Source organism: Xiphophorus hellerii, chromosome 3 (assembly GCF_003331165.1).
Source record: "Xiphophorus hellerii strain 12219 chromosome 3, Xiphophorus_hellerii-4.1, whole genome shotgun sequence".
NCBI lineage: Eukaryota > Metazoa > Chordata > Actinopteri > Cyprinodontiformes > Poeciliidae > Xiphophorus > Xiphophorus hellerii.
Window position 1 is genome coordinate 16,323,862 of NC_045674.1, and position 27,961 is coordinate 16,351,822.

The window sequence follows — 27,961 nt, forward strand, 5'->3', positions numbered from 1 at the left end:
GACCAAAAAATACAATTTCTCTCTCATCTCACCAAACGCCTTTGTCCATGTTTGATATATCCCCTACATGGCTTGTGGTAAACCGTAAATAAGAGTTCTAATGCCACAAATAATTCCAGCTTGGTTGTTTATTCAGAATAACAGGCTTAAAATATAATGCAACCAATCGATTTACACCCTCAGTATTCTGTATTGCTGCTCCACCTGGAACTGGAGGTTGTTGTGGGACACTGTGGAAGAAAACCTCATTCATTACAAAAACTGACAGAGCAGAGGTAAGAACACAACTATACACATTCTGTAACATGATTACTATGGGTGCATAAATCTTAATTGGATTGATGATTTAATAGTCAGACTCAGAAGCATCACAAATGGACACTACCATGTTTTCAAATAATAATAAAAAATTAAAAAAACACACCGAAATAAACATTCATTCTCCAAAAACCAAAGAACAGGGTAGCTTCACGTACAATCACACTTAGCTTCATCTTTCCTGAAAAATCTACATACTCTCAGGGAACTCTCAGAGAATTACTGTAAAGGCTTTGAGGATTGCAGCAGCTGGTAGACATTTTCTGAAATGTCTGCAGTGTAGCTGTAGTAATATCTGCGTGCTGAGGAAAGCACAATGCATGCTTCCCTTCACAAGGGAAAGAGAGAGCGCTGAGGTAGAGGAGGAAAGCTAAAGGCAAAGCAAAAGGTACAAATAAATAAAGTTGCAGAATCAGGTTGTTCAAAGGCACTTGGATTATGTGTGTAAGGAGAAAAAAAAAAAAGCTAAAACGCAGCAGAGTTAGTAGGCAAAATATTACGCAGCATTTGTTTCAGCTCCAACAGTAAGAAGAAAAAGCCCTTAATATGTTACAAAAAAGAAAAAAAACTGCCCATTTTCAGGTAAAATACTTCATGTTGGCATTTAAAATAATAGAGGTTAACGTTTACAAACAAAAAGCATCTGAAGCAGACGTATAAAAGTGATGCATAGCCTTAAAAACAAAAATATGCAAATCAGTGGTTCAGCAAATATAAAACAACCTTCATAAGATCAACTTCACAATTATAAAGAGTGAAACTACGTGTTTTGTAGTGGTGATTTACCAGCAAACTGGTGTCACATTATCTGATTCGGCTAAGGAGCATGTAGTCATTTAATCTGATCAGACCTATCAGGTGACGTGAACAACCGTCATACTGAAAACCATTTAAAGTACAGGGTTCACATGTTTATATTGAGGCTGATGCTGCAGTAGGACTCAAAGCAGAGTCTACAGATTCCTATTAAACTGTACAGTTACATGTCCTGTAGTGCACATGTGCTCCAAAGCCATTAAAACCAGTCACCGTGGTTTAACTGGGGTTTTACTCTCACTTTAAATGGGTACTTCCTGGGATTTTGCCAATATGGCTCAAGAAAAAACGGCTGCTACGATCAAGTCATCGATTATTTCCACCACAGTCCATTTACACCTACGAGGCTCCTTATATAAAAAAAAGGCATATATTTGTTGTGCATAAAATCTCCCAATATCTTGGCTCCAAAGTCTGTTTGTCAGCCGCTCAGTGGTCGTCTGGTAGATGTTCCTAGAGGGACCTGAATTGTTCAGTTCTGGACTTAGAAGAGATCCCAGTGCTGAAATGTGTTCTCAGTGCTTTCATAAGAGCAAAAGGTGAGAATTTAAAAGCATTTATCCTTCATGGTCTTATTGAAGCAGTCGAGGAGAATTGGCAGTGGGGAGGTTTACATTTTTGTTTGTTGATAAAAACAGGTTCATGTTTGTTTTCTTGCATTTTTCATCCTGTTCATATAAATTCTCTATGTAAAATTATCATAGTGTAAAATTCAAAGAAATCACAAGTTCATCTTCAAATTCCAGCATGTTTTTAGTGTAAAACCCTCCCTTTTATGTGCATCTGAACATTAAATACAGGTCTACCTTAATAAATTAGACTATCATTAAGTTTATTTCAGCACACATCACACTGAGTGACATATTTCAGGTATTTGTGTGAGAATTTGATTGATAATGGCTTACAGTAAACGAAAACCACAAATTTAGCTTCTCAGACTAGTAAAAAGTAATGTTTAATAATAAAATGTAATAGTATGGCTCATAATATATTAGAGGCAGCTAAATTCTCCCAATAATCATCAAAATTAGTAGAAATAAACACTTTAGATATAAAATAATGAATCTCTACAAGTATTAAACAATATCCTAATTTATTGAGATGCACCTGCAATGTGTTTAAAGTGAATTTTAAAACTGGGTTGTTACACTGAAGTCACTTTGCATAAAGATTTTTACACAGAGAAACTTCCAGAAATGATTTTGGCAAAATTATGGCTTGTGATTATATGATGTGGACAAACTAGAAAAATGTAAACCTCTCCCTTGACCAGCCTCTGCAACTCATTTAAGGTTGAAGGCCAGCAGGGGGCGCTCCTCCCTTCTCTGCCAGGGGCTTTTCTTCTCCTCTCCATCCTCATGTGCTGCATCATCATCTGGGGAGACAGACAGCAGCGCGCGATCAGTCCTGAAAGTCATTTCCTCCGGCGTGGGCAGAGGAGGAGGAGACGCCGGGGAGACCGAGGGTGGTTCCTCTACTATTTGGACATCCTCGACTGTTTTCCCCTCCACAAGCCCTGATAACTGGTTCTCTCCCTTACGCTCAGCTTTGTCTGACAGGGTGGGTCCTCTTTTCCCGCCCTCAGCCTCTGGGCTGCGTTTCTCCTCAACGCCGCCTCCCCCCTCCAGATCATCCACATACACCAGCTGGGTGTAAGCTGTGGCTGGTGTGGCAGTCTTTCTCTCGGAGGCCCTCTCTTCCCGCTCTGCGTCTCCCCCTCTGCGCCCCGCTCTGGGCTCATTCAGGTCCACACCAGAGTCCAGACTGGCGTCGTTGCCATGCCTACCACTGCTGTCATAATCTTGCTGATCTCCTGAGCTCTGTGAACTGTTTTGACAGCCCGCCCGCTGGAGGTCGATGTACGAGTGGCGGATGTGAGCGTTGGAGCGTCCGTCCAGAGACACAAACCAAGCCCGGGGGTGAGGCAGAGGTTTTCCTCCTCTCAGCTCCATTAAGGTCTTTTCAGCCAACAAGGTATCCTCTTTGTTTATTTCAACAAGAGCCGTTTCCCCAAGAGCAGTAGGGATAGACAGAGACTCCGACAGGCCGAGAGCCTCTGCCTTGCCCTGCTTGTTGGGGTCCGGGGCAATGTCGGACGGGCTGGGCCCCAGGGGCTGCTGGGAATGGGAAGCATTGAGCTCAGCCTGGATGGTTTCCAAGTCACTTTGCTGGTCGGTCTGCAACAGGAGGGCCTGACCAGACAGCGGGTGTTCACCAGGGAGGCGCATGTAATGTGCGGGGATCACCAGTGTGGGGCGCACTCTGGAGTAGCCCTCTCCCGCACTCAGCAGGTCCACCGAGCCGCAGCAGAGCAGCTGGCCCGGTCGGGAGAGCAACTGAGGGTTGGGGCGCTCCAGGTGGTCTACAGAACGAGACAGCAGGTGGTCGGGCGCCCTGCACTCCCCTCCTTCTCCTCTGCAGGGGGAGTGAGGCGGAGAAGACGGAGAGATGCAGTCAATAATGCCAACGCTGCTCAGCTGGGTAGCAGACACCTGGCCGTGATTGGACAACGAGAGCGCATCTGAAATCTGGTTGCTGGATGAGCAGACGGAGGTGTACGACTGACGGTAGCCCCTCTCTGTCCCGCAAGACAGGGCCGCCTTCAGCTGGAAAGTCTCTGCAGACTGCCGGTAGTCCCTGCTGCGAGGCGTCAGGTTGCCGAGGGACGAGCCGTGGTGGCTGTTGTTGCCGAGAGAGCAGCGGCTGTGTTTGCTGAGGTGGATCAGACTCTGCTGACGCTGAGTGGGCTCGTACGAAGAAGGCTTCAACATCGGCGTGGTCATGTCAGGCTCGGTTGCTGTGGAAACAAGCTCCAGCTGCACCTAAACAAAATAACATTTGGTCAAATAAATTGTATTAGACTCATTCATTCAGTGTTGAGTACAGCTGTAAAGCACCGGACTAAGAAAATAAGACGTGATTTCTTTAGCAGAACAGTTTTTTAGTTCAAGGATCTTAAACATGTTCAAAACATAACATTTTATGTTTTTAAACATCTTTCTTACACACACCCTCCACACCTGACTGGTCAGAGAACGTTACAATAAAATCTCCAATAAATATTCTCTCAAAGTTTTCTGGAATTTAGCAAACAGAAATAATTTTGGTAATTCTGTTCAGGCTAACTTAACTTCAGAGAGTGAGAAAAAAATGTGAATGTGTCTTTTTATTATCTTTAAATATCTGGTTTCACCTATAAATAAAGCGTTTCAAATTTAGGCTTTTAATCAAACATCATATTGCACTTTGTTATCAAACTGTGCAGCCTGAACCTCAAACATTTTCAAGGATTTTATACAGAATTCAAGCACTTTCCAAACCCAGAGTGGTTAAACATAACATATATAATCTTTAAAACCAAAGGAGGAACTGGAATGTAAGATGAATGGATCAGTTGAGTCCTAAAACCTGGATGGTTTCAGACTGCACAGGTTTTGGTGCTCTAGATGCACAAGACTTCCCCATTCTGTCGCTCTTGCTTATCTTTGACTCTTCAAACGTAGAGAGGAGGTGTGACGCTGTCAGAGTGAATCCTTTCTGAAAAGCTTGCAGGCATTGCAGAGTCTGACTCACTGAGGAGGCTGTCACAGCTGTTGATTTCAATTCCAGATACACTTACTGCTTTACTCTCCACAATCTAAATCTGGGGACAGACTACATGACTTTCGCAGTCTTCGCAAATTTTGGAAAGACATGAAGTTCACACTGGAAGTTCAGCAGATTATTGTTTAAAGAAAGCATTTTTATCTTTCTGTTTATACAGTATTTTAAATGTTGGCTGTACGTTAATAACCTTTCACTATTTAGGTCAAAGAGGTCACGGTGAAATTTATTTACAAAGCATGTATCCAAAAGCACAGGCTGCACAAAGTGCTCTACAAGGAAAAAAACAACCAAAATGCTAAAAGGCATCAAAAGGTAAATGAATCAAATCAAAGAGTTTAAAAGGCTTCACATTTTAAATATCTGAGTGTCTCTCTCTTTTCTTCATTTTTACCACTAAGACAAAATTAATACAAGTATATCAAAATAACTAAATAAAAATCACCTCATTGCTTTTGTAGTGGCTCTATTTTATTGGCTTTCAGTGATCGATTCACAATAAGCAACTGCGACAAGATTCAACCACAAAAACAAACTTGTGCTGCTGACTGACAGAAACCTTTACTGTCTTGCAGTTGGTGGTAACATTTAGTCAAAAAACTTTGACATGTAAAAAGCAGAAGAGTTTGTTTTCTTTATAAAATGAATAATTAAGTAGACAGACCTCATTGCTGATGAGGTTCATGTGGGACATGGAGGTTGCTTGATCCTTCTTCGTGCTGTCAAGACCAGCTGACAGAGTGAACTTGCGATGAGACCCTCGAGGCTTCAAACAGCGGCGTCTGTTCAACACAGACACAGCGGAGCACATGAGTTAGTCGTCTAACTCGTGTTATTTCTATATGTTGTTGCATATAAAACAACAACAAAACACATAATTTTTCCCATCATTAATACTCAGCAACCCCAATTTCTACCGTTGACTTGTAAACCCAGAAGCTTACATCCAAAAGAATGTAAATTGTATTTGTAACGCTACTGGAGTGTAGCACTAGAAAATACAGTAAGCTAGGCTGCTTTAAATTAATGCTCTTTAAGCTGCCAAGGGGAGCTACTTTAGTGAAAGAGTGCTGCATCTTTAGTGTACAAAGGAACGTTATCGCAGATCCTTCTTCTAATTCTTTTCTTTTAAGTATGTAATTTCTAATCACTACACTGTATTTTTCAAATCATGTTTTAAATTTCCCCTTACTGCACAGTCTTTTATTCTTATTTGTTTGTTTTTGTATTTTTATTTTTGTGTGAATCTGCATTTTCTCACTCAGGAAATCCAATTGTAATCCCAAATAGCTTTGCATTAGGTCTGATGAAGGTATTTTTAAATGACTGACTTTCAGAGTCCTTGACAAAGGCAAAAAAGCAACCCCTTGTAAATCAGTAAGACATGTTGCTGTAAAAAGTTGATTATTATACATACCGGCAGTAGTACAAGAGCAGGCCCAGCAGGGACAGCAGAATAAAAGCCATGCCTCCAAGTATGGCCAACAGGAACATAGTATGGTAAGCGCTGATATCCCTTGCCACTATTGGACCTGCAAAAAAAAAAAAAGAACTTTACTGACTAAAAAGACAAAGAAACAGCTCCTAAGAACAGAACAAATAAACTTTACTTCTAATTTTTGTCTAATTTCTTACCTGAGTTCAGAGGAGACATGGCGGCCACCCAATACCCGAGCTGGGGAGCGAGGTAGGTCAGAGTAAGCTGGTTCCCCACCTTCTGTACCTGACCCGAACTGCTCTTGATCCAGGCACCTAAAGAGGCAAAACCATATTGATTAAAATCTAACTTGGCCAAAAGTTACAGTGTCTCAAAGAACAATTCAGAAGAAAGTGACAAAGTGAAAACTGGATGATCCAGACTAAATTCCCATCTGACTCTTCCTCATTAGGTCTTTAGGTAAAGACAATGGAGCACTATTGTAATCTTGTGCAAGAATTATTATCAATCCAACATAAGAAGTAGTATACAGTAGTTAGAGCTCCACAATTTTCAACTTTGCATTAATAGTTTTAAATGGAGAGAATGATTTAACTTTAAATAAGAACATACCAATCTTGTGAACAAGAAAATCCCCAATTTGTCTTCTTATATTTTTCCCCCTGCCCTCATTTTCTCTTGTTCTTTCACAATTTGTCGACATGTAAAGAATAGGTAATATGCTGATTACTAATACTCTGTTAGCTTGTTGTGTAACACAGAACAGGAGTGTATACTACCCTGAAAAAGACCAAATTTGGTCACTACGCCTTGGTCAATATTACTTTTCTTTGAATAGTGATGTAAAATGAAAACATTTTACTCAGTCAAAGTGACTTTGATAAGAAGCCTGATGCATTGCTTCAAAAGACCAGAATACCTCGGGCATAACAGCTGCTCTCTCAGAGTACCTAAGTTAAACTACAACAAGCATTTTATTTAAACGGTTTGAGGATATTTGACTAAAAGCTAGAAAAGTTAAAACTTTTGAATCGGAAAGGATGCAATATCCACACCCACCACAAGGAGGCAGCCTGAAAATACCAGCAGAGAGCCACAAAAAGGAAATCACTAAACACAGCAGCAGTTTGAGCAATGTCGTTACAATAAAACCACAACAAAGCCAAAGGCACTGATTGATTGGCTTACAGGCAATGTGCACTTAGAGGAAACATTCAATGGAGCCTTTACACTTCTGTGTTTTAGAGACAAATAGATGATATTTACACAAACAAACAAGAAATATTCAGGAATTTGCACGGACATTTAAAAAAGGGAAACTTGAAAGGTAGGTGGGGTAGTTTAAAGAGCGAAAAATATAAATACAATAGAGGTCAAAGGGTAAAAAACATGCCAGCCAGAGGAAACAGACAGGAGGAATGGAATGAGAGATAAGAGAAATGAAAGACAGGATGAAAGAAATGAGAGCAGCTGTGTGACTCAGCTCCTCTCACTGTGTTCAGGCCTGCTCGGATCCACTGAGGTCCTGTCTGAACCATTTCCACAAGGGACTCCTCTCAGAGAGCGGCTGACCCGTTTAATAGTGACATTTAATGACTCTGTTCCCACGCTTCCACACAATGCAATGCAGAAAAAGTAAAATAGTGACTCCTAAAGCTTTGCAAACATTTAGTAAGCGCACAACCCTTTCACTCGTCCATGCAAAGTCAACACAGCCGGCTATAGTTAGTAGCAGGCTCATCTCAGGGAGCTGCTCTGATTTGCATCCGACTCCCACCTCAAGATGAAGGTGCGTCTGTTTGCAGACCGCAGACGCACACAGAGGCAGCAGGTGAACTCGATCTGTTTGTATATGACATCATTTAGCTCCATGCCAGCTTGACATCCAACAAAGCAACAGCTCGTCCGTTATACAAGACAAACAGGTTTCTGTGTGTCGTCCATGTGGACGTTTCATAAACAAAACCGCTTTCATTGTATCCCTGCTTTTATCAGGCCCCAAAAGCACTAAAGGACTTCAATGTTTCCTCATTGTTGGATGGTTATCATGGCTACATAACTCCAAATATGTATTTTAAACAGCCATGTGTCCAGAGAAGAGTCTTATTCAGAAGTGAGGGCTCTGTTGTCACTCAGTTGGTGAGTTGCTAAGGAACGTGGGGTGTAGCCTGGAGAAGGGTCTGGGCTTCTGTTGTGGAAATATTCGCCAATACAGGCTGTGTTTCTGTCCTCTTTAGGTTCCCATCAGACTATTCTCAGTAAACTCTGGATGTGGATACCTTGAGCTCTTTAAAGATTCGTGTTTAAAGCCTTTAAACAGGATCTGTCGAATCCTGAGATAAGGTATAACTGGACGATATGGCTGAAAAACCTTCCACGACATAATATAATCATTATGAAGAGTACATGTAGTAAGAGGATAAATGTCATTTACTGCTAGCTTCTGCAGGCTATATGTTGACATAAATGTTATGATTTCCTGTTAGTCCACTCAGCTACCACTACCAAACTATTTCAGTTCTAGATAAAACATTGCAGCACATCTAATTTCACCAGGAAAAAAATGTCCTAAAAACATTTTTCTGCACTGGAAGAGAACAAATACGACAAAGACATAGAAGAAGTCAGGACATGTGAGCCTAATGTGGCTGCAGAGGAATGTTTAATAGTGCAGGCTTGTGCAACTTATGATCGCTTCATTGTCTTTCAGAGCCAACTGTCCGAGAGGAACTGGGTGTGTCCCACAGTGGGACGTTTGATAAACACAGATTTCTGGAAAAACATCAGAAGGTATGTCGAGGCTTTAAGCGTTCATAAACCAACGCTGCAAAACTCTTTGCTATTGTTTAGTTTGGGATTTAACAGAGCCGGGGGAGATTATGCATTCATGGGCCAAACTTGTGATGTCTAACACTACTTTGATTTGCAGATTAATGTGGAACTGGGCCTGGTCATTGTATGACTTCATGAATCAAGTTATTCATTACTGACTCTGACCTGAGTGGCTGCACAGTAAGAGAATGCACATGGTTTGTAATAATTTGCATACTGTGGTATTTTAGTTAGTGATTTACCTTTAAGTGAAGATTCAAATAATTACATGAAGCAACCTTGACCTTTGACTTTTTCATCTTCAAAGTGGCTCTGCTTACCAGACCATTTAAGATGAATCCCTTTTCACCAATAGCCCCTCACTCTTCACCCATTACCTGACATTTTGAAGAGGTAGTGAGTCCCAAATGTTTTTATTTAGCAGAGGGGGAGTGCTAAGGGAAACGGTTTAAAAAATGACTTTTTGGTACTTGCAAATCACCTGACAACTGTAAATATTTTCTCAGTTAACATGTTTGAATGGCACAGTAATCCCTGTAATGTATAACTTCCAACACTTGATAGCACTGTTTATGGTTTCCCCACTGTTGAACCATAAAGGATACTTCTGTTCTATTCTATTAACAAACTCCTTTATCCTCCCATCTCAACTTTGTTTGTTTGATTTTTCTTAGATTTGTTGTGACTTTATGGAGATTTTAAAGTACAAATAGACTAGCTTGTGTATTTAAAGTGCTGTGAGATGCCATTTCTGTATTTTTAATCTTAGACAAGTCTTTCAGCTTTCAGAAACTTCTCCTGAGTTTGAATTATTTGAATAAATAACTTGTTTCTGAATCCAAAGAGAAAAGCTTTCAGAGATACAAACTTGGTGTAAAAGAGCACCACTGCTGTTTAAGTGACCTCAACTTAAAGCAGGGCTATCCTGTGTCTTCATCTCTAAGCCAAAGTCACAGCCGAAAACAGACACTCTCCCTAAATGTCCTGAGCGAATGCTGCCTGATTCGCTGGCGGTCTCCATCATTTCCTGCTATTCCATTTTTTCTCAGTGCTCCTGATTAGAACAGACATAAATAAAAATAGATCTTTTGGTCATAAAACCCTGGATCGGATAAGCTTTATTGTTTTAATCAACCTGATTATTACAGAAAAAAAGCTTCAGATCCATACAAACCATAAAGTTAGAAATAGTATCTTTCATAATTACCTATTTGCTGAGCTTGTTTTCTTTTATATTCTTCTGTGATACACAATCATTGATTAACATTAGTTGTGGTATTTCATACATATTAAAACACAAATAAATTTCAGAGTGTAATTGTTAAAAACTCAATAGAGAAGGGTGAAATAAATAAACCTGAAAAGCCTCGAAACTTGTTTGATTTTGAAAACTAGTGAAATTAGTTATGCACATTAAATTCAAAAACATATATAATGACTTAATGTCACATATTCCTCTCTACTCAGTGTTTGAAACTCATTCCTACTTACCTAAACGAGGGTCAAATCTCCAAGCAGGGATGTGATCATTCTCCCTCAAGGTGCTGTCTGCCGGCAGAGGAACGGAGAACGTGATTGGTCCGTTCACCTGCAGCTCCGCTCCATCGCTGGCCAATAGGTGTACAGAGATGGCTGCTACTGGAGTCAGCTCAAACTTCTTCTCTGTGCCTGCGAGAGTGCAAGAGAGAAAAATGCAGCAAAACGGAAAGTAAGCGAGAGGAAGGTAACAGTGCAGGAGGCGGGGTGGAGACAGGAGCAAACAGCGGGGTTGTTACAAAGAAAACCAAACAACTTAGATAAAGGAGAGTCATTCAGCCGGACAGGAAAGGAAGCAAGGGAAAACAGGAAGGAAGGAAACAGAGTGGAAAGAAACCTGGATACAAGAAGATGCTGAGTGTCACAAAGCAAGAACATGCCAGCAGGAAACATATCTGATATCTGGAGAGTTGCTCAAGCTTAAGGAGAATTGGGGATGTACAAAATTATAACACATATCAAGACGTGGATAAGAGTCCCTGAAAGCATGCAGCCATGGGGCTTGTGTTAGAACAGAGAGCACACAAAGGGCTTATTGTGTTTCAGTAGATGAGACTGAAAGGCCTCCAGAGGTAGTGGCTGTACTTCTCCTGACTCACTCAACTCCCTCACTGCAGCTTTACATTCCTCTCAGCTGTGACTTGTTTTAAAAATGGCCCTTTACCTACTTTGTGCTGGAGCTGTAGTCTGACCCTCACCTGTGCTGTTGCTGCCCAGAACCTGCAGATGGGGAAAGTGCTGGATGCGTGACGGCGAGCTTGCCACAGTAAGCAGAGCAGTCAAGTTGGCGAAGGACGTGTCGGCAGGAAGACTGAGAGCTCTGCGCAGGAAATGGATGCTGGGCTGGCCTCTTAATCCTTAGAGAATAGCAGACAGGTCATAGAACAAGTTATTCAAATCAAATAAGGCAAATATTTTAAAGCACGCAAAAACATTGATGGTTGAGACTGATGAGACACTTCCCATAACCAAAATAATGGTTTCAACTTGTTGTTTTCCTGCTAATATTAACAACATGAACTAAATTTGGTGGCTGAATTCTGATGATTTCCAGCCTAATCAGAAGTAAAGTTAAAATGCATCAAGCTCCAGACAGTAGAAACACCATATTACTCGCTACCAGGTTGCTTGCACACTCTTCAGTGTGGACACCGTTACTGAAGGAGAAGTGTCTAAGTTAGTCCTTGTCTGTATCAGTAAGGACAACAGGAAGAATGCAGTGATTACAGCTATGAGCCAGTTGTTTTGTTTTTTGTTTTATGTTTGTAAATCCCTGATTCACAGCAACAGCTAAACAATGTTATCATCAGTTCAGGGTTGTTTGCATTCGCTGATTAGAAGAAAGATTAGTTTTTTAGGCTACAATCAACTGTAAAATCAGCTGATTCCAGTCACCAGCAGCAGCTCTACTCCCTTAGACATCAAATGTCATTCTGTTGTGGACATATTCTACACAAATATCGCATAAAACTAAAAGAAATGGCTAAAATTACTCTAACCCTTTTAATTTAACTTCCTGTTTCAACATGTCTCTTGAAAGCTAAAGAATGTGTAATTCAAAACAGTAACATTAGCATATTTTTTGTTTGAAAAAATCATTTTGCGATGTTTTGTAGGATTTGCTTTGTTGTGTATATGGTTCACGTTGACCTGAATGCCTAATATTCAATTCTTCTTTTGCACTTTGACAGCTCCTCAGGACATAATTTTATTTGCATTAAATGTGCTACTTCAAAAAGATACTTGGAAATGTTATTTGCACTTTAAACAACAACTATGTTAGAATCCTGGCTTTTTTGGGGGGGAAGGTTATGTGCAGCAATTTCAACCTTTTTGTAAGACTATAATAAGGCCTAAAAAATCTCACAACTTTGACCACAATTTTTTGAAAAAAGGGCCAGAAGATCAGTAATTATAGGCCTTAACCAAAAAAAAAAACAAAACACTGCAACATTCTGGAGGGACTGACTAAACATGAGCTAAAGGGCCAAATGTTGCTTTGAAGCTACAATAAAAGCTGATATAAAAAACAACTAATCAAACTCAAGAGTTATGGTTTGATTTTCTTCTAAAAAGAAAAATAACCATTATGATTGAGGTTTTGAGGATTTCAACTGACGGAGAAATAAACCCCACTCGAATCCCTCCTGGAACAGCCGTAGAGGAAGACATGTGCAGGAAGTAGAAGATCAGGGGGTTTTCAGCATATTTCTGCAGAACGCATTAGATTTTCCATCTGATTAGCAAAAAGCTTGCTTTTCAAGTTCTGGGCCTTTAATGAGTTTTTGCCCATGGAGACAAACTAGCTCACAGATTTGTGCTTCCTTGGTTTACGGTCCAGATGTGCCCACTGTGCGTTTATATACAACACCTGGGACACGGTCCGCCATCCAAAGCAATACCAGAAGACGCAGGAACCGCAAAAACCATTTTTGCCACATGCCGTAGAAAGCTGATGATGCTGCAAGTCACTCATGAAATAGTTAAACCAGCTACAACTCTCCTTTTACTTTTAAACTTACTTTTCTTAAACATATTAGATAGTTTGTTGCTTTTCCTTAAATTAAAGCAATGAACAATTTCAGACATTATTCTCATGAACACAGGTATCTTATCTGCAAGTCCTCCAGCTCTAAAAAAACATTTGCTGAACCAACTTCTGCACCCAATAAGACATTCACAACCCTGCTACAATAATATTTGCTAAAAAGAACGATGCACTTTAAGACCAATACCCAGAGACTAACAAAATGCTTGTGTGTTGGCTAAGTTTGCTGGCAGTGATTAAAGCAGCTCTAAAGTTTAGCTGAGTGTGTCCTTTAATAGAGCTTTTAGGGATTAAGATTGAGCAGTATTATGAATTAGGGGAGAATAAGAAAGCAAAAACACAGTCTACATTTTCAATTACAGTTAATAGTAAAAAAAAGAACTTTGAGACTATATTACTTTGCAGATTTTCAATGAAGAAAATCCAAAATTGGAGTAAAGAAAGTAAAGGGGAAATTTAGTCACTCAATTTGTTTCTGTGTAGATGTCAAAACCTAAAAACTCTGCAATAAATACATGCATTTTTTCTCACCAATGTTTGTTTCCGCATGTTTTACAAAGCATTTTTACTTTTCCCGTCCTTGCCTAATGCATTTTTATAAATTCAGTCATCAATCAGGCTTAATGGAAGTAACTGGGGATCGATGCCGTAAAGATAATGCACAGGTCAACCTTTTCTCTCAACCATTCTGACGCCTACATCTGACATTTCCCTGCAAAAAAAAACAGCTCCCATGTAATTTCTCATATTTGCTGCCCTTTATGTACTTATCCCATACTCATCCATACGTTACATATTTAACACAATAAAAAGAGCGCATGTAGCCAGACTCAGCAAGGTGATGTCATTGTGGCCTGTGTAGAGAGCACATTCCTGAGCAGTGAGGCAGGCCCAGCAGCCTGCCAGTGCTCCCGGCTCCACTCTTTTTCTGGTGCTGTGTGATTTTTTTGAGCCTGCAGAATTAAGTCCACTTTCATATTCCTTTCTAAAACTTGCTCTGAACATTCAAGTTTTGACGTCATTTCCTTTTTGTGAGGCTATTTTTTGCAAAACGAAGCAATCCCTTCACTGATCTGTGTGTTCCCTCCTTCAACTTTCCTTTTTCCCTCCACTTTTTCTCCTCTCATCTGTTCCTCCTTCTGTTGGACACTCTCTGCCCATCCCCCTTTCTAGCATTTACCCCCCCTCCATCCTCCCAAACTGCTCCACCCAGCACCCCATAACCCAGAACACTGTATTCTTCCTCTCCCCTTTTATTATGTTTATTTGGTGCCACACGCCAAGGTTTATTATCCCCAAGGTGCTCCTGCAGCAACACAAAACGCGGTGAAACAAAGTGTTGGAAACTGCACTCCGGCACGTGCTGAGCCTCATGCTTTCAGGAGGTTTTCACATTAATGGAGTCGGCTGATTATTTTTTTTAACTCTTTGTCAGAGACAAAAAGGATGAATTACACCCCCGCTGGTCACAAATACACAAAAGAGCCAGCAAACAAAGAAAGTGAATTAATTCACATGACTAAGACAGCCTTGTCTAATGTCATTTTGTCCTGAACAAAAAAGCTAAACTACAAGGACACAATTGTGAATCATTTTCCGCAAATTGGATTTCTACTTCTACTATCATTCAATTTGCACAAATGACTTAACGTTTTCTATTGAAAGCCATTTTCTGTATTCATTCTTTCACGTTTAATCTACGTTTAATCTGCTGAAATTCTAAAATTCATCAACAGTAAAAAATTTTCAATTTTATTTATCTTACAACGATTTTAAAATCTATGCACAGACTTCTGATGGCGTCAAAGGATGTTTTTTTGGCAGAGTTTGCACAGCTATTTTCTGACAGCCTAAACTGCGCAATGAATGACAGGGGAGTGGGAAATTCAAAATACCACAATTTGCTGGATTACCAAAGGCCTGGGTGCAGATTAAGTTTAAGGACCTTTTTCATGAAATTGCCTGCAGTTTAATTGCAGGATGAGCCCGTCTTCAAGCTGCCTCTGGTAGGTCATAAATCGACCACTCCAGCTCCAGCTGGCCACATTTAACAATGACGTGTGCAAACAAAATTATGCCAGCTTGCAGAACCAGCTGATAACAGCAGAACTGTTGCTGCTGCAGCTCGCCGCATCGAACCACAGAGTCGTACCAGCCGGTCATTTTCTTATGGAAAAAAAAAAGAAAAACAAATTCTACTAATTTTTAGACTTATTTTCAATTAAATACATTATGTTCTTGTTTGAACTAATTTCTGTTTTGCAGAGGATGTTTCACATTGAATAGAAACAGACTGTCTTCTCTATAAATCATTATCTAAGGCAAACGTGGCTGCTGTATGACAGCAGTCTTCACTTTTACAAATCTATCATACTTCATAACAGACAGAGGTTGAAAGGTCAAACAGGCTTCCTGTCCTCTGATTGTGCCTTTGCTGATTTGTCTAAATATACTCAAGAATGGACATCCTGTGGCAGCCATTTGGTGCAAAAGTACCAAGTGGCAAAGGGGGGAAATAATCCGTCTGAATAATTAATAGATAAAACAACAAACATGGACTCCTTTTGAGCAGCGTTTCACATTCTTACTTTGTTTCTACAGAAAACTGCTGGCTCCGAATCTTCTTTCAGTAACAGCTTCCACACCAAGAGGTTTGGCTGTCTGGTAGCAAACCTCTTGGCATGGGGACTGAAAAGATCAGATGTAGTTTCTGGCTAGCTGGGCAATATGAAAATTGATTACCCTAACCCTAACCTGAAATTTTGGTGAACAACCAAATTCTGGGAGAATCTCTAAAACCTGAGTGTGACGATTTCTGACAGCATTTTCAGCACTACAAACATGTATAACAAGCCTTTATCAGCTTAAAACCACGTAAAAACACTTATTTACCTTGTAGACTTGACTTAATCTCCACAACATCTTCATACACCATCAGGGTAGCGGCTCTTTCTGGAAGCAGATCCAGACTGATGGAGGAAAACACTAGAAAAGAAACAAACCACACAGTGAGCACATCACTCAAATTCACTGCCTGATTAACAATCAGCCAACTACCCGAGCAATGTGCTGATCGTTATCAGACATTACAAGTCATTAATGTTGCATTCTACATATTTAATAGCCCAACTTTCATCCTGTGTCCAGCGCAGGACTGAAACCTGACCCAGCAAACTGTAGCTCTTTCCTCTTCCTTCCTTCTTTTCACTCCTTCATTGTTCAGAGCTGGTAAGCGTGATAATCCAATTGGCTGCTGTTCTGTTCCCTCATAATAACCTTCCCCAAATAAACCCCCCTGCATCCCCTCACACACACAATACTACAGGCTCTTGGGATACATTTTGACGGCGTGTGTGTGTGCGTTACTGAAAGGGAGGCTTAGGAAGACCCCTTGCTGGGTTTTGGCATCTAATATAATAAATTAGTAATGAAGCACTCCACTCATCATAAGCTCACACACATGCGGTGTCTATTTTACACACAAACTGGTGGAAGGGACTATAATGTACAGATAATAGAAAGAAACATTCTCATTGGAAAAAGTTCATTGTTGTTTTCAGTGCTTTTGCTTCATAATATCTCACAAACACCTACCCGGCAATTTGGAGGGAGTCCAGGGAACAGAGTTTGGCACATATCCCTGTCTGGTTGCGGTGACAACAAGCGGCGTCCCAAGGCGGTAAGGGAAGCGCAAATACGTGTTGCCATCAGCTGACGAGGTTTCTGTGGCTACAGAAGTGTGATTGGCGAAGAGCTGTATGGTTGCTCCGAGCAAGGGCTGCTGAGTGCTGGCGTCACTCAGATGAACCTTCAGAGTCACTTCTGTGGACGCAACAACAAACAATCCAGTCAGAGCGCAGCATTTACCATCTAAATCATAGTGAAAATTGAGTGATATATGGGTGAAAAACATAGAGGTGTTATAATTACAGTCATCTAAAATACCATCGTCTCATTATCTGGGCTTAGTTTCTGTGCCAGACGTTTGGCCTCTAATCCACATCCCAGAAAATGAGAGCCGTCTGACCATTTTCTGGGCCTGAGCCAATGGCACTTCCCCTCCAACACAATGGACCATTTCCCTCTGTCAAAGAAGCCTTGGACCAGATGGAAAAACAGCCGCCTTTATAAACAACTCTAATGGAAGTATGGAATACAACTTGCTACATCACCATAGTGGTACCAGTAATATAAGTATATAAATAGATGTTTTTCTATACTCTGCCGAGCAGCAGTGCAACATGGAGGGCTGATTGCCTCACATGTGGCTCCCCTGGAGGGTCGTAAGAGAGTCAAGCTGATTTAGATGTTTAACTGGTAAGTCAGAGCATAAAAACTGTTTGCAACTGCTTTTGATTAGCACTAACAGATCAATATTTCAGCTTTCCAACTTTTGAGTGCTGTGTGAATAGAGTGAATAATTTTTGGATGTTTGTTGACTGCCAACAATTTTAGCAAACCTTTTTTGTCCGTCGGCTGGGAATCTAAACAACAACAAATGGAGAGCAAAAAATAAAAGTACCAAATTATTTTCACTTCCCTTTAAGAACTTAATGAGCTGTTGTTGTTTTTTTGTTTTAAATAGCAATGAACTAAAAAAAGAGGAAGATGTAAGAAGGAAGCATTATAAATAAAAACATTAAAAAGGTATTAATTTCTAGATGCCCATTTCTAGAAGTAATATAGTAATATACTATCACTTTTATTGGTGTTTTATACTTTAAAGGATTATGTGTCAATAAAGAGCCACTTCATTTTTTCATCACCATATTAATCATACCTTCAACTTTATCATATTTGGTCACATTTCAACCACAACATTTAATGCATTTTAAAGTGTGCTAGAAAAACACAAAGTAGGGAAAAACATGATGCATGGTTTTCACCATTTTGCACAAATCTGAAAATTGTGGTGTTCAGCCCTATTCACTCTCCCACCTCTTCGAAATCTAAGTGTAGTTAATTGCCTTCGTTAATCAGCTAATTAGTAATTTAATATGAGAACAGTCCTCAATACAAATCCAGCTGTTCTGTGAGGTTTGTTAGAGAACATTAGGGAACAAACAGCATCATGAAGACCAAAGAACACAGCAAACAGGTCAGGGAGAAAGTTGTTTAAAGAAAGGTTGGGTCAAAAAGAAATACCCCAAGTTTTGAACATCAAACAGAGCATAAATCTTAAATCATCAACTGTAAACTAGAGCTGCACAATATATTGAATCACGACTGTCATCACGCATTTGGATAAGACTGCTTGGAGGCAAAATTTGGTTGACTGCTACTGCTCAAGTGACAAGCGTTTGATCGGTGGACTGGGTTCTCACTACTCTTGATGTCAAACCCAGATGTGAATTTTTGTGACAAGCGTGGTAAGGTTCATGAAAAGCAGAGATGACATCACAACAAACGTAAAAAATGAGGAAAATGTGAGTTTTTCATAAGACAGATCATCCTCACAACATTAAAAAGCATCAATATTGGAGTTGAATATCTTCTTAGGATGATGCAGTCGTACTGTAAGCTTTCTAAAACATGGCGGTCCACCTAGACTGACAGGAGAAGAAGTCTGGTAACTCTAGAGTAACTCAGTCGGGAAAATCTGTTGACCTCCTTTAGTTGTCATTTACAGACAGTATGTGTGGAGAAAACCAATACCGTACATTACTCTGAATACACCATCCAAAACTGATGCCGAAAATTCAGGGCAATACTGGATGAAAATCTGTTAGATGGTGCAAAAGACTTGAGCCTGGGGCACTTTGCCTTTCACCAAGACAGAAACCCAAAACATAAAACCAGAGCTACTTTGGATGAAAGTATAATCCTTTGACAGTTAGAGTCCAGATCTAAATTCTTTTGTGAATCTATGGCTAGACTTAAAAATTGATTTCCAGATGCTCTTCATCCAATCTCACTAAGCTTGAGCTATTTTTGGATCATATAACAGGCAGAAATTTCCAAGTGTAGATGTACAAAGCAGGTAGAGACATTCCCCAGAAGTCTTCAGTAGCTGTTATTGTTATTGGAGCAAAGAAATGGTCCTACAAAATACTAACTTTTCAAAGTATGTTTTTGACATAAAGTAGAAGGTTTAACCTTCAAATATCTTTTATGGGACAATTGTATTTATCTGGAAATGCAAAAAGTTTTAAGAGGTCGAATTAAACAATGCTTCAGGTTCGCTTTAAAATAACCTTTAGGTCAGTATGAGTTATTTCTTACAGCAAAATGAGGACAACATAATGACAGTGAGATAGACTTTTATTTTGCATTTTATCCTCAATTCCTGCTTGTTCCTTTCATACTACAGAGCCAGAGGTGGTTTGGTTTAAAAATACTCAACTCAAATATTCGAATCACATGCTGAAACCAAACATCTATTTTATCCTCATAGCCCAGAGTACAACAAAAACAATCTCAGTAGAAAAACACTATATTTTTCACAAACACACAAAGCCACAGTCCTCCAGTTTTTGTTACATGACAAGAAGGACCCAGTCTGACCCATGGCGACCTCTCACTTACAGCTAAAAGGTTTCTCCACCTCTCTGTCTTCACTAAACCGTGTTCACTCCCCCGAGCTCTCCGAAGCTGGATTTTGTCACAACTCCCTCTTGAAGCCCCACCCTCAGTGACACACACACCAACATACCTATCCTTGACTAGACATGTTACCCACCCCCCACTCAGGGATCCTCTGGTCAGTGGGAAACCACTCTGTCGACATGGAGAGGAGAGTTCAGCCACAGTGCAGGCTCCACCTAACAATAGTTCCTCTGCCAGAGATAAATGGGTGGAAGGTAACTGGTGCTTAGTGCGAGGCCAGATTTGGCAGAACAGTGTGTCAATCTCACGCTGAACAGATGATTATCCTCCAGAGTGAAGATCTGCTTCAAGTCTTTACCTCATTCACTACCACTCTAATGCAAGCCTGGATTTCTTCCCCCCTCAACAAGAAAGTCTCCACTGCCTTTCATGACCTCACGTCCTGTCCCACTCCCACAGATATGCTGCTAGGGGTACCAGCTGTGTTCACTTAAAAAAGAAACACTCCCCTGAGAGAGTCAGGCTTAAATCACAAGTACAAATCCAACAGTCTCCTCCCAGAGCTCATCCAATAAATCACTACTGAGGTGACATCATGGTTAAACAAGCTAAGAGTCTCCCTTCTTTACTCCAACACACAGAAAAAAAGGAGGCGATCAGTCTGGTCCAAGCCTCTATATTTCCAAATCTGCCTCTTCTTATTCACCGACTTCCTATCTGTGGGTGGAAAATAGAGGCATGAAAGCGTTTGATCTGACCAACGCTGCGATCTCGGATTAATTATCATCTACGACAGCAGCCAAAGCAGCAGGGCGGCTCTCTGTTTGGATGCAAGCAGAATCAATGACCACACAGAGAGCACAGGAGGAGGACAGAATACATGTGCATGTTTACTCATGCTACACCTTGGATTATGTTTTGGAGAGGCCATTCATTGGAGCACCTTTCACCAGAGGCGTAATGAGCTGGTAATGGATGGTGCGGCTGGCCTCCACTGGTGTGTGAAATATTTAGATGCTGTTCCAAACAGGGGAAGAGAAAATGTTGTCTTACTTGCACACAACACTTAGCGTAATAATAGACGCTCTAGGATTCACTGGTGTAGCATAATTAGTGGTTATCTCACCACTAGGGGTCAATTGAGGTTTTAACAACCAAACACTGGTTTTTAACCTCATATCTGGTATTTATAGAAGTCATTCACAGGGCTTTAAATATATTGTATTGGATAAATTATCTATATTTTACCTAATAAGCTATTTTTCCAGTAAAAATAGTACTTTGTTAGTACTGCAAACATTTGCATGTTCGATGAGTAACTTTCACTTGTGGGTCCGTTGAAGTTCACCAAAAAATGGGCTGGTGACCAGAACCTGATAGATTTCAGTGTGACTAGCCAGACGGAAACTCAAAAATCAGATCAGTGAACGCACCGCATTAAGAGCTACAGATTGCACTGAGAACAATCTTCAGTCACGAAGACATTATTGAGAGAAGAAGACTATATGTTATTAGAAGCTCCAAAAAAGAAAACTTTCATTTTTCATGATTCATTCAGGCTGCAAGAGAGCAAGGCATCCTGCTGATAACAGGAAGGCTGAACAGGATATAGCAAAGTTTAATTCTTTCAGAGCTTCTAATTGTTGTCCGTCAATGAACACGCTGAGTTTGGAAATGTTGGTAAACTTTTGGAGATCTCAAGAATGAAGGATCTAGAGTGTAAGATCAAAATAATTTATAACCTGGAAAGATTTAGTTTTAAAATGTTTTTATTAAACCAAAGTTTGTTTCTGATAGGACAAATAATCAATTTGAAAAAAATTTGGATTTATTTACACGTTTATAAAAGAGCATGTCAGAAAGTATTTATATTCTTCTCAGAAATCAATGGGAAACTCTTTACTGGCATTACAGTAATCAAAACCTTTGCAGACCAGCTTTTTGCATGTTTCTATGGATATTTTGATGATTTATCTTTGGTGATGAGTCCAAATCTTCAAGTTTAGAAGGTGTCCTTACCATCACCCTGACCAGATTCAGTCAGGATTTGGGTGAGCTGTTCCAGAACATTAATGTTGCTATAAATCAGAAAGAATTTGCTAGTCAAATTAAAGGATTGCTTTATAACCCTTACCTGTTAGGAGCATGAATAGTTTTGGCTTTATTCCTAAGAGAATACATATAAGAATTATAATTTTAGAAGAGATAGCATGTCAATAGCTAAATACTAAATCTAAACAAAAAGATATGAGATACTGAAAGAGGTTTCAAATGTCAGCTTTGACATAATTTCATCTATGTTTTGAAATAACCATTTCACCCACCAAATCCCCAGATTTTTCTTTTCTTTTACAGGACTCCCCTGATGTTGCCTCTTCTCTTATTACAAATAATTATTGACCACTCACAGTTGAAGACTTAAAAGTCTTATGTCGTTCTCTTATATATAATAAAGACAATCTGTTATTCTCAAAGAAATGCCAATCCACGCTTTCTGATAAACCTTTAAAACTCACAGATAACCAATTACAAATCATGCAAAACAAACCACACCAGGTATTAAGAGTGTGAAAAAGTGCTATACTGAGGTTTTAAATAATATTTAAAAGTAAAAAGAAGTGAATCAAATGTCATAACAAATAGTTTCACCACTTTAGCACAGAGCAGTAATCTGAAAAAGGGCCAATTCATCATCTCAATTAGAAGCACATGGTTAATAAGAAAAACATCCTGCAGTCATGTGAGAAGCGTTAAAGAGCAGAAGACGCCTTTCACTGCATCTTCTGCTGTTATTCTGCAGACACAATGCAGTATGATGGTAATAAACATGCTGGAATATTAATAATTAAATTCAACATTTGAACTGTTGAACTGTAATAGTGTAACTGTATTACTGGGTTGACTTCTTCAACTACAACAAATGGATCACCAACACCGAAAAGAAAATGAGGAGCTTGAAAAAAGGGAAACACAACAAAAACAGGCACCTCCAACTTTATTGACACCTCCAGAGTAAAAAGACTTAATATTAAAATATCTTTTACTGCATTAGCATAAGTTCTAACTGGATATCTAATAAGTAGACAACCTTAAATTTAAAGTTAATTTCTTCATTGGGGGGAAGATTGGTTTGCTTTTACAAATAAATCAGGCCAAAAATTAAGCTTTCTTGTTAAAATAATTTACAAACAAGCATAATATCAAACTGAAAACAAATTTCTACAAAAAATAATGACAAAGATATTTTATAGTATAAATTAAATGACTGAATAAAGATTTACCTCGTTTAACGTCTCTGAACTAATTCAAGAGCGGTCCAACCAGTTAATACTGGTCGTGGATATAATGACAAGTGGATATAATGTAGACAACTCGAGTGTCTGACAAAGACACCAGTGTCTGAAAGGTCTAATCAATGGTTAGTCAGTACTGGCTACCATTACAGCATAAAGACAAAAAAACACTCCAAGCAAGGCAGACAAAGGATTATTGAAAAGTACAAGTCAGTGGATGGATACAAAAAATATCCATCCATCTGAATATGCCATCATTAAGGAATGGAAGGAAAATGTATAAATCTACCTAGAGCAAGCTGTACTCACAAAATGAGTGACAAGATGGAGGCTAGTGAGAGAGGATTTACAAGCTTCAGCAACTGAAATGAGAGAGTCAAGAACTATTGCCTGGGTTCTTCACCAGTCAAATGACAGCGGCAACGACAAAAACACTGTTAAAGAAAACTCATCAAGGCTTGACTAGTTTGCCAAACGGCATGTGGGAGACTCCATCCATTCTTTCTGGATGAAAGTTCTTTGGTTTGCATCAAACCGTATTTGCAGCAGATGTATTACTGACTATCATCTATCATCAGCAAGTAAAGATGCTTCAAGTCAGAACGTAAGATGTGTGACGTCATGTGAAAAGAGCGTGATCTTTGGACTGATGAGCTTTTTGGCCATCAGACAAGGCTCTGTGTTTGATGGACACCAAACACTGTACATCACCACAAACACACCATCCCACTGTGAAGCATGGTGGTGGAGGTATCATACTGTGTGGATGCTTCTCAGCAGCCTTTCCTGGAAAGCAATTTAAATAGCAATAATTAAGACGTTTAGCAAAAAAGTTTGGACAAATAGCAATATTATGCTTCGCAGCTGAACTATATCAAGTTTGTTTTCAGTTCCACTTTAAAAATATATCTTTCTTACAACATAACTTGACTGGCTTTTTAAGGAAATAATTGACCTTTTTAAAATGTGTCCAGATGTGCAGTGTGGAAAGAAGTAAACGGACATAAATCCCACCTGATATCACAAAATGTCTTAACATCATGCAGCCCTACAACACATCTAAAAGTTGCAGGATGCCAGATGTTGAGGTCTGAGACCCCTGGTTGAAAGCAAGAACTGCCCTTTATTCAAATAAATCCTGCAGATTCTGATGTTTCTTTCTGTACTACAAGTTGCTGTCTGTTTGAAGGCTGCTGGGGGAATCCCAGTGTACAACCAAGGCAAAATATGAAGTGAGTCCCAGTCTTTTCAAAGCTTTAACAACAAGTATGATCCAAATTAATCATTTTTAATAGGAAAAAATAAACAGAAATCCTTACTCTGAATCATTTAAAAATCTAACCCTGAAAATCTGAAAATCTAAGCACAATTTTCTACTTGTATAGTAAATAATATGTTCAGATCATCATAGCTTTACTTTCCATTAGATAAATAACTAATTTCTATCAAGCACTGCATTTCTCTCTGTCCTCACAGACTTTTCCCTTCAGTTAATTGTGCATTTTGTTACTTTATTACATAGTTCTCTCTTTAAAATTCGCAAGCAACGGCTTATGCTTTGTAAGGGGGAAAAAAGTGAATATTTTGAAGTAGACTGCGACTGAGTAGAGACTGACATACAAAATTATTCTAGCTTCTTTATTTTAACTCCTCCACAAAAAAGTGAGTCTGCTTGTCTGGTTAGCTTCTTGTACATTGCAGGGTCAGTGCTGCTGTTTACTTGTAAAGTAACAAATAACATGTCAATGTGAAAAAAGGGCAAACAAAATGGGAGGACAGGATTTTATGTGCCAGGACGGATCAAAGTTGGCAATGCAAAACATACACAAATCCCAAGTTTAAATAAGGTAGCGCCACTACTGCAGGTAAGGAAACAAGCTAGAGTCGGGTCCAGACTGCTATTTTTACCTGCCTCTGGATTTAAAGGTAATGCCAGCCTCATTAACGCACCAGCAGGGGGAGATAATTAGATTACATCATCAGACTGAAGAGCAAATGGACTCTCTTTAGTTCCTGTCAAAACGCAGGCTAAAAGGTCACTGACCTAATCTCTAAATGCAGCGCTCTTAATGCTCTGACACAAGCTAGTTTTCACACCAAGATCTAGTGCTCTAAAGCCAAGCTTTGTTAGATGGCGATGATGTGATTTGGTTTGTCTGCATCACAAAATGTTTCTCCGTTAAGGACGCAACACCATGCCTCCTCCGGGCAGCAGTAACGTAAACGAGATCTATATCTGCAGGGAGAATGACTGTCTGGCTCCACTCATCCAGGCTGCTTGCATGATACATCAGGATGAAGGCCGAGTATCGATCTGAGCTCGTTCTCCTTTGAGACAACTAAAGGTCAGTCTGAGGCAAAGTGAACACCAGAGGAGAAGAAACAAGAGACCAGAGGACAGAATGAACTTAAAAGTTTCACAATCTTGAAAATTATCAGGATATTTTTTATTTTTTTGCATCTCATTTTTAATCAGCAGCTTAAAGGAAAACCTGTCTCCACTACAAACTCTTGGGTTATTTAAGGGGAAAGTTGCTGTATGTTTACATTTACAATCCCTCTGTAAAAACAAGTGCTGAGACAGGCCCAAATGTAGGCCAGCCATCAGTAAGTGAACACAGACAACAGCGACGTGTGTGTGCTTGTGATGATAAAAGTGATGAGTAAAACAGATGTGATTCCATGTTACTAGCTACTATGACAAGGCAGCTTTGAAGATAGCAACTGGATGAGATGCAAACAGATAACTGGGATTTATAGCCGCTTTAAATCTTTGCTGGGCTTTGCTTTGTGTGGTGAAAAGACACCCTGACAGATCTGTTTATTGTACAAACCTGCCAGAGAAGGCAGGGTTATGTTCACTTTACACATCCACTTTGAGACATCTGTAGCTGATGTTATCTGCACTGTTGAAGTACTTAACATTCACCTTCAATCCATTTCATAATCCTGTTTTCTGTTATCATATTCTCTGCACGGTGACTAAATTGAATTTTAAGACTATTGTAATGGAGTAAGCTACTAACGTCTACATCCAGGTAAACACCTTTAATTAGGAGAGCTTGTTCATAAAACTCAGCCATGTTCGGTGCCTATTTCAGTATTTAAGATATCACAAAATAAAATACACCAGTAGAGATCATGTCAAGCCAGGAGGAACTGAAAGAGAACAATCAAAAGTCTGCAAAGATGTTTTGCAGCAATTTGTTTATTAAGTCTTTTGTGTACTTTTACTGTTAAGGGGTTATTCGCTTAGTTATCTTAAAATGTGGTGTGAAATTTTGTTTTTGTGAATTTTGAATAAAAAAAATAATAAATATAGTTTGTAGTAAAAAAACAATCATTTTCTTTTGTTTTGGATAATGTTAAAAAGTAAATTTCACATAAAAACAGCACAGAAAGCAGAACAAAAACATTTTCACTGAATGTTTTGTTTTGTTTTGTAGCATTTTGGCTGAGCTCTGCTTTATAAGTTTAAAACGCTGACATTAAAAATAACTCAAACTCACATCTATACATTGAAAATCATATTGTAGCACAATTTTAATGCATCACTCAACATAAAATTAATTTTATTATGCTGCATCCAGATATGTAAAAGCAAAATAACAAGAACAAATCACTTGGCTGTCAATTGCAAAAAGTAAAATAGTAATTTAAGTGAGCATATCAACACATAAAAACCAACAATTAAAGACAGATTTTTGTTCTGTTTAATCTCTTACATATCGTATGCTTTAAAAATAATAGAAATACGGTTATCTATTGTTATTTTTGTGCTGTTTCAATATTTCACCCCACAGATTTAAAAAAAACAACACTGAAAAGAAATTAAAATGAAGATAATAAACCGGGAACCTGCACTGGTTTAAATTTGGTCACCGATTTAAACAAGGATGCTCAGTTTTAAAGGTAATATGGTAACTTCCTCACACCTAAAGCATGCAATATTAATATCGAAACACTTGAAATAAAGTGCACTATGTTTTAACACAAAGAAGAGCGTTAAAACTGTTTACTTAAGAAAAACAAGGCTAAGTCAAAAAGATAAATCCCAACAGCTGGAGTATTCTTTAAACCATCCTGGGGTTTCCAGATTTGAAATGTATATATTGCCGTAGGTTAGAGTGAATTATTAAATTATGGGTTTAATCTCACAGTGTATTATCACCACTTTAAAGAGGGTAAACTTCTTGTTTTAGTGTGTTTCCAGCTAACATGCTAACGTTAGCTTGGTTAGATTCCCCCTCAGCATCAGAGCTGACTAGCCGCTCCGCTAGCCTCTACGGCGGCCAGCTAGCCTTCCCTTCTGACCGCACAAAAAAAGCAAAAACATTAAATTAACTTTTTTTTTTCGTTTTTACCTTGCGACGCTGCGCCCTCCGCTGAGGTTTTGGCTGCAGCTCTGGAGGTAAGGTATCCCAAAAGGCAGAGCACAATCACAGCGGTCCGGCTCCAGTCCACAGCCCACATCATTGCAGATGTTGGTATCAAAGCAAAACGGCTCAAGAAGTAAAGTAGAAACCAAACGTTTGGACTTTAAAAACTCACTGCAGGTCAACAACTGCGTTTATTCCGCAAAAAATGCGACACTCCATGTTTCTGCGGCATCAGCAGTCCTGGTTTTATGCCCGGAGAGCTGCGTTTCATCTGCCCCGTCGTGCATCCCCAGCCCCTTTTTTTTTCTATCGACGGGCCAGGGTCAGGGAGGAAGACGGCCCCATTCCTCTGAGCCTCATGCCCCAGAACAGCACCAACAGGCGGCTTGCTCCACGCGCAGCACCGCTGACATCTATGGAGGTCTACCGCCACCTACTGGTAAAGAAGCGCAATGATTTCTGTTCATTCCTCAGTTTATCCTCATATACTGTAATGGTAAATTCACTAATTGAAAAGCACTGGATTTACAGTTGTTTAATTAAGAAGCAAATGAAACTTGAAAATATTTTTAGTTTAAAATCTTATTTATTTATTTACCTTTTCTAACGGTGTTATTCACGGTGATTCACTTTGACGGTCAAGGCTGACAGA

The 27,961-nt window shown here is 39.4% G+C and overlaps 1 protein-coding gene across 1 annotated transcript; it reads right to left on the bottom strand.

Moving 5' to 3' along the window:
- Window positions 1-110: 110 nt before the first annotated feature.
- fam171a1 (family with sequence similarity 171 member A1) lies at window positions 111-27,692 on the bottom strand. The gene is made up of 9 exons (XM_032558055.1): window positions 27,295-27,692; window positions 16,686-16,913; window positions 15,984-16,076; window positions 11,242-11,400; window positions 10,499-10,675; window positions 6,373-6,489; window positions 6,155-6,269; window positions 5,402-5,519; window positions 111-3,956 (listed from the first exon to the last, which is right to left on the bottom strand). The coding sequence occupies exons 1-9, from the start codon at window positions 27,404-27,406 to the stop codon at window positions 2,418-2,420; spliced, it is 2,658 nt and encodes an 885-aa protein (XP_032413946.1). The 5' UTR covers window positions 27,407-27,692; the 3' UTR covers window positions 111-2,417.
- Between the last annotated feature and the right edge of the window lie 269 nt (window positions 27,693-27,961).

What these genes read in the sequence shown, in the direction of transcription:
- fam171a1 (XM_032558055.1), bottom strand. Translation starts at nt 27,406, where the DNA reads ATGATGTGGGCTGTGGACTGGAGCCGGACCGCTGTGATTGTGCTCTGC. An exon ending in TCTGGGCAGCAACAGCACAG is followed by an intron (nt 10,676 to 11,241) that starts GTGAGGGTCAGA and finishes GCACTCTCGCAG; the next exon opens with GCACAGAGAAGAAGTTTGAG. An exon ending in CATGTCTCCTCTGAACTCAG is followed by an intron (nt 6,270 to 6,372) that starts GTAAGAAATTAG and finishes TTTTTTTTGCAG; the next exon opens with GTCCAATAGTGGCAAGGGAT.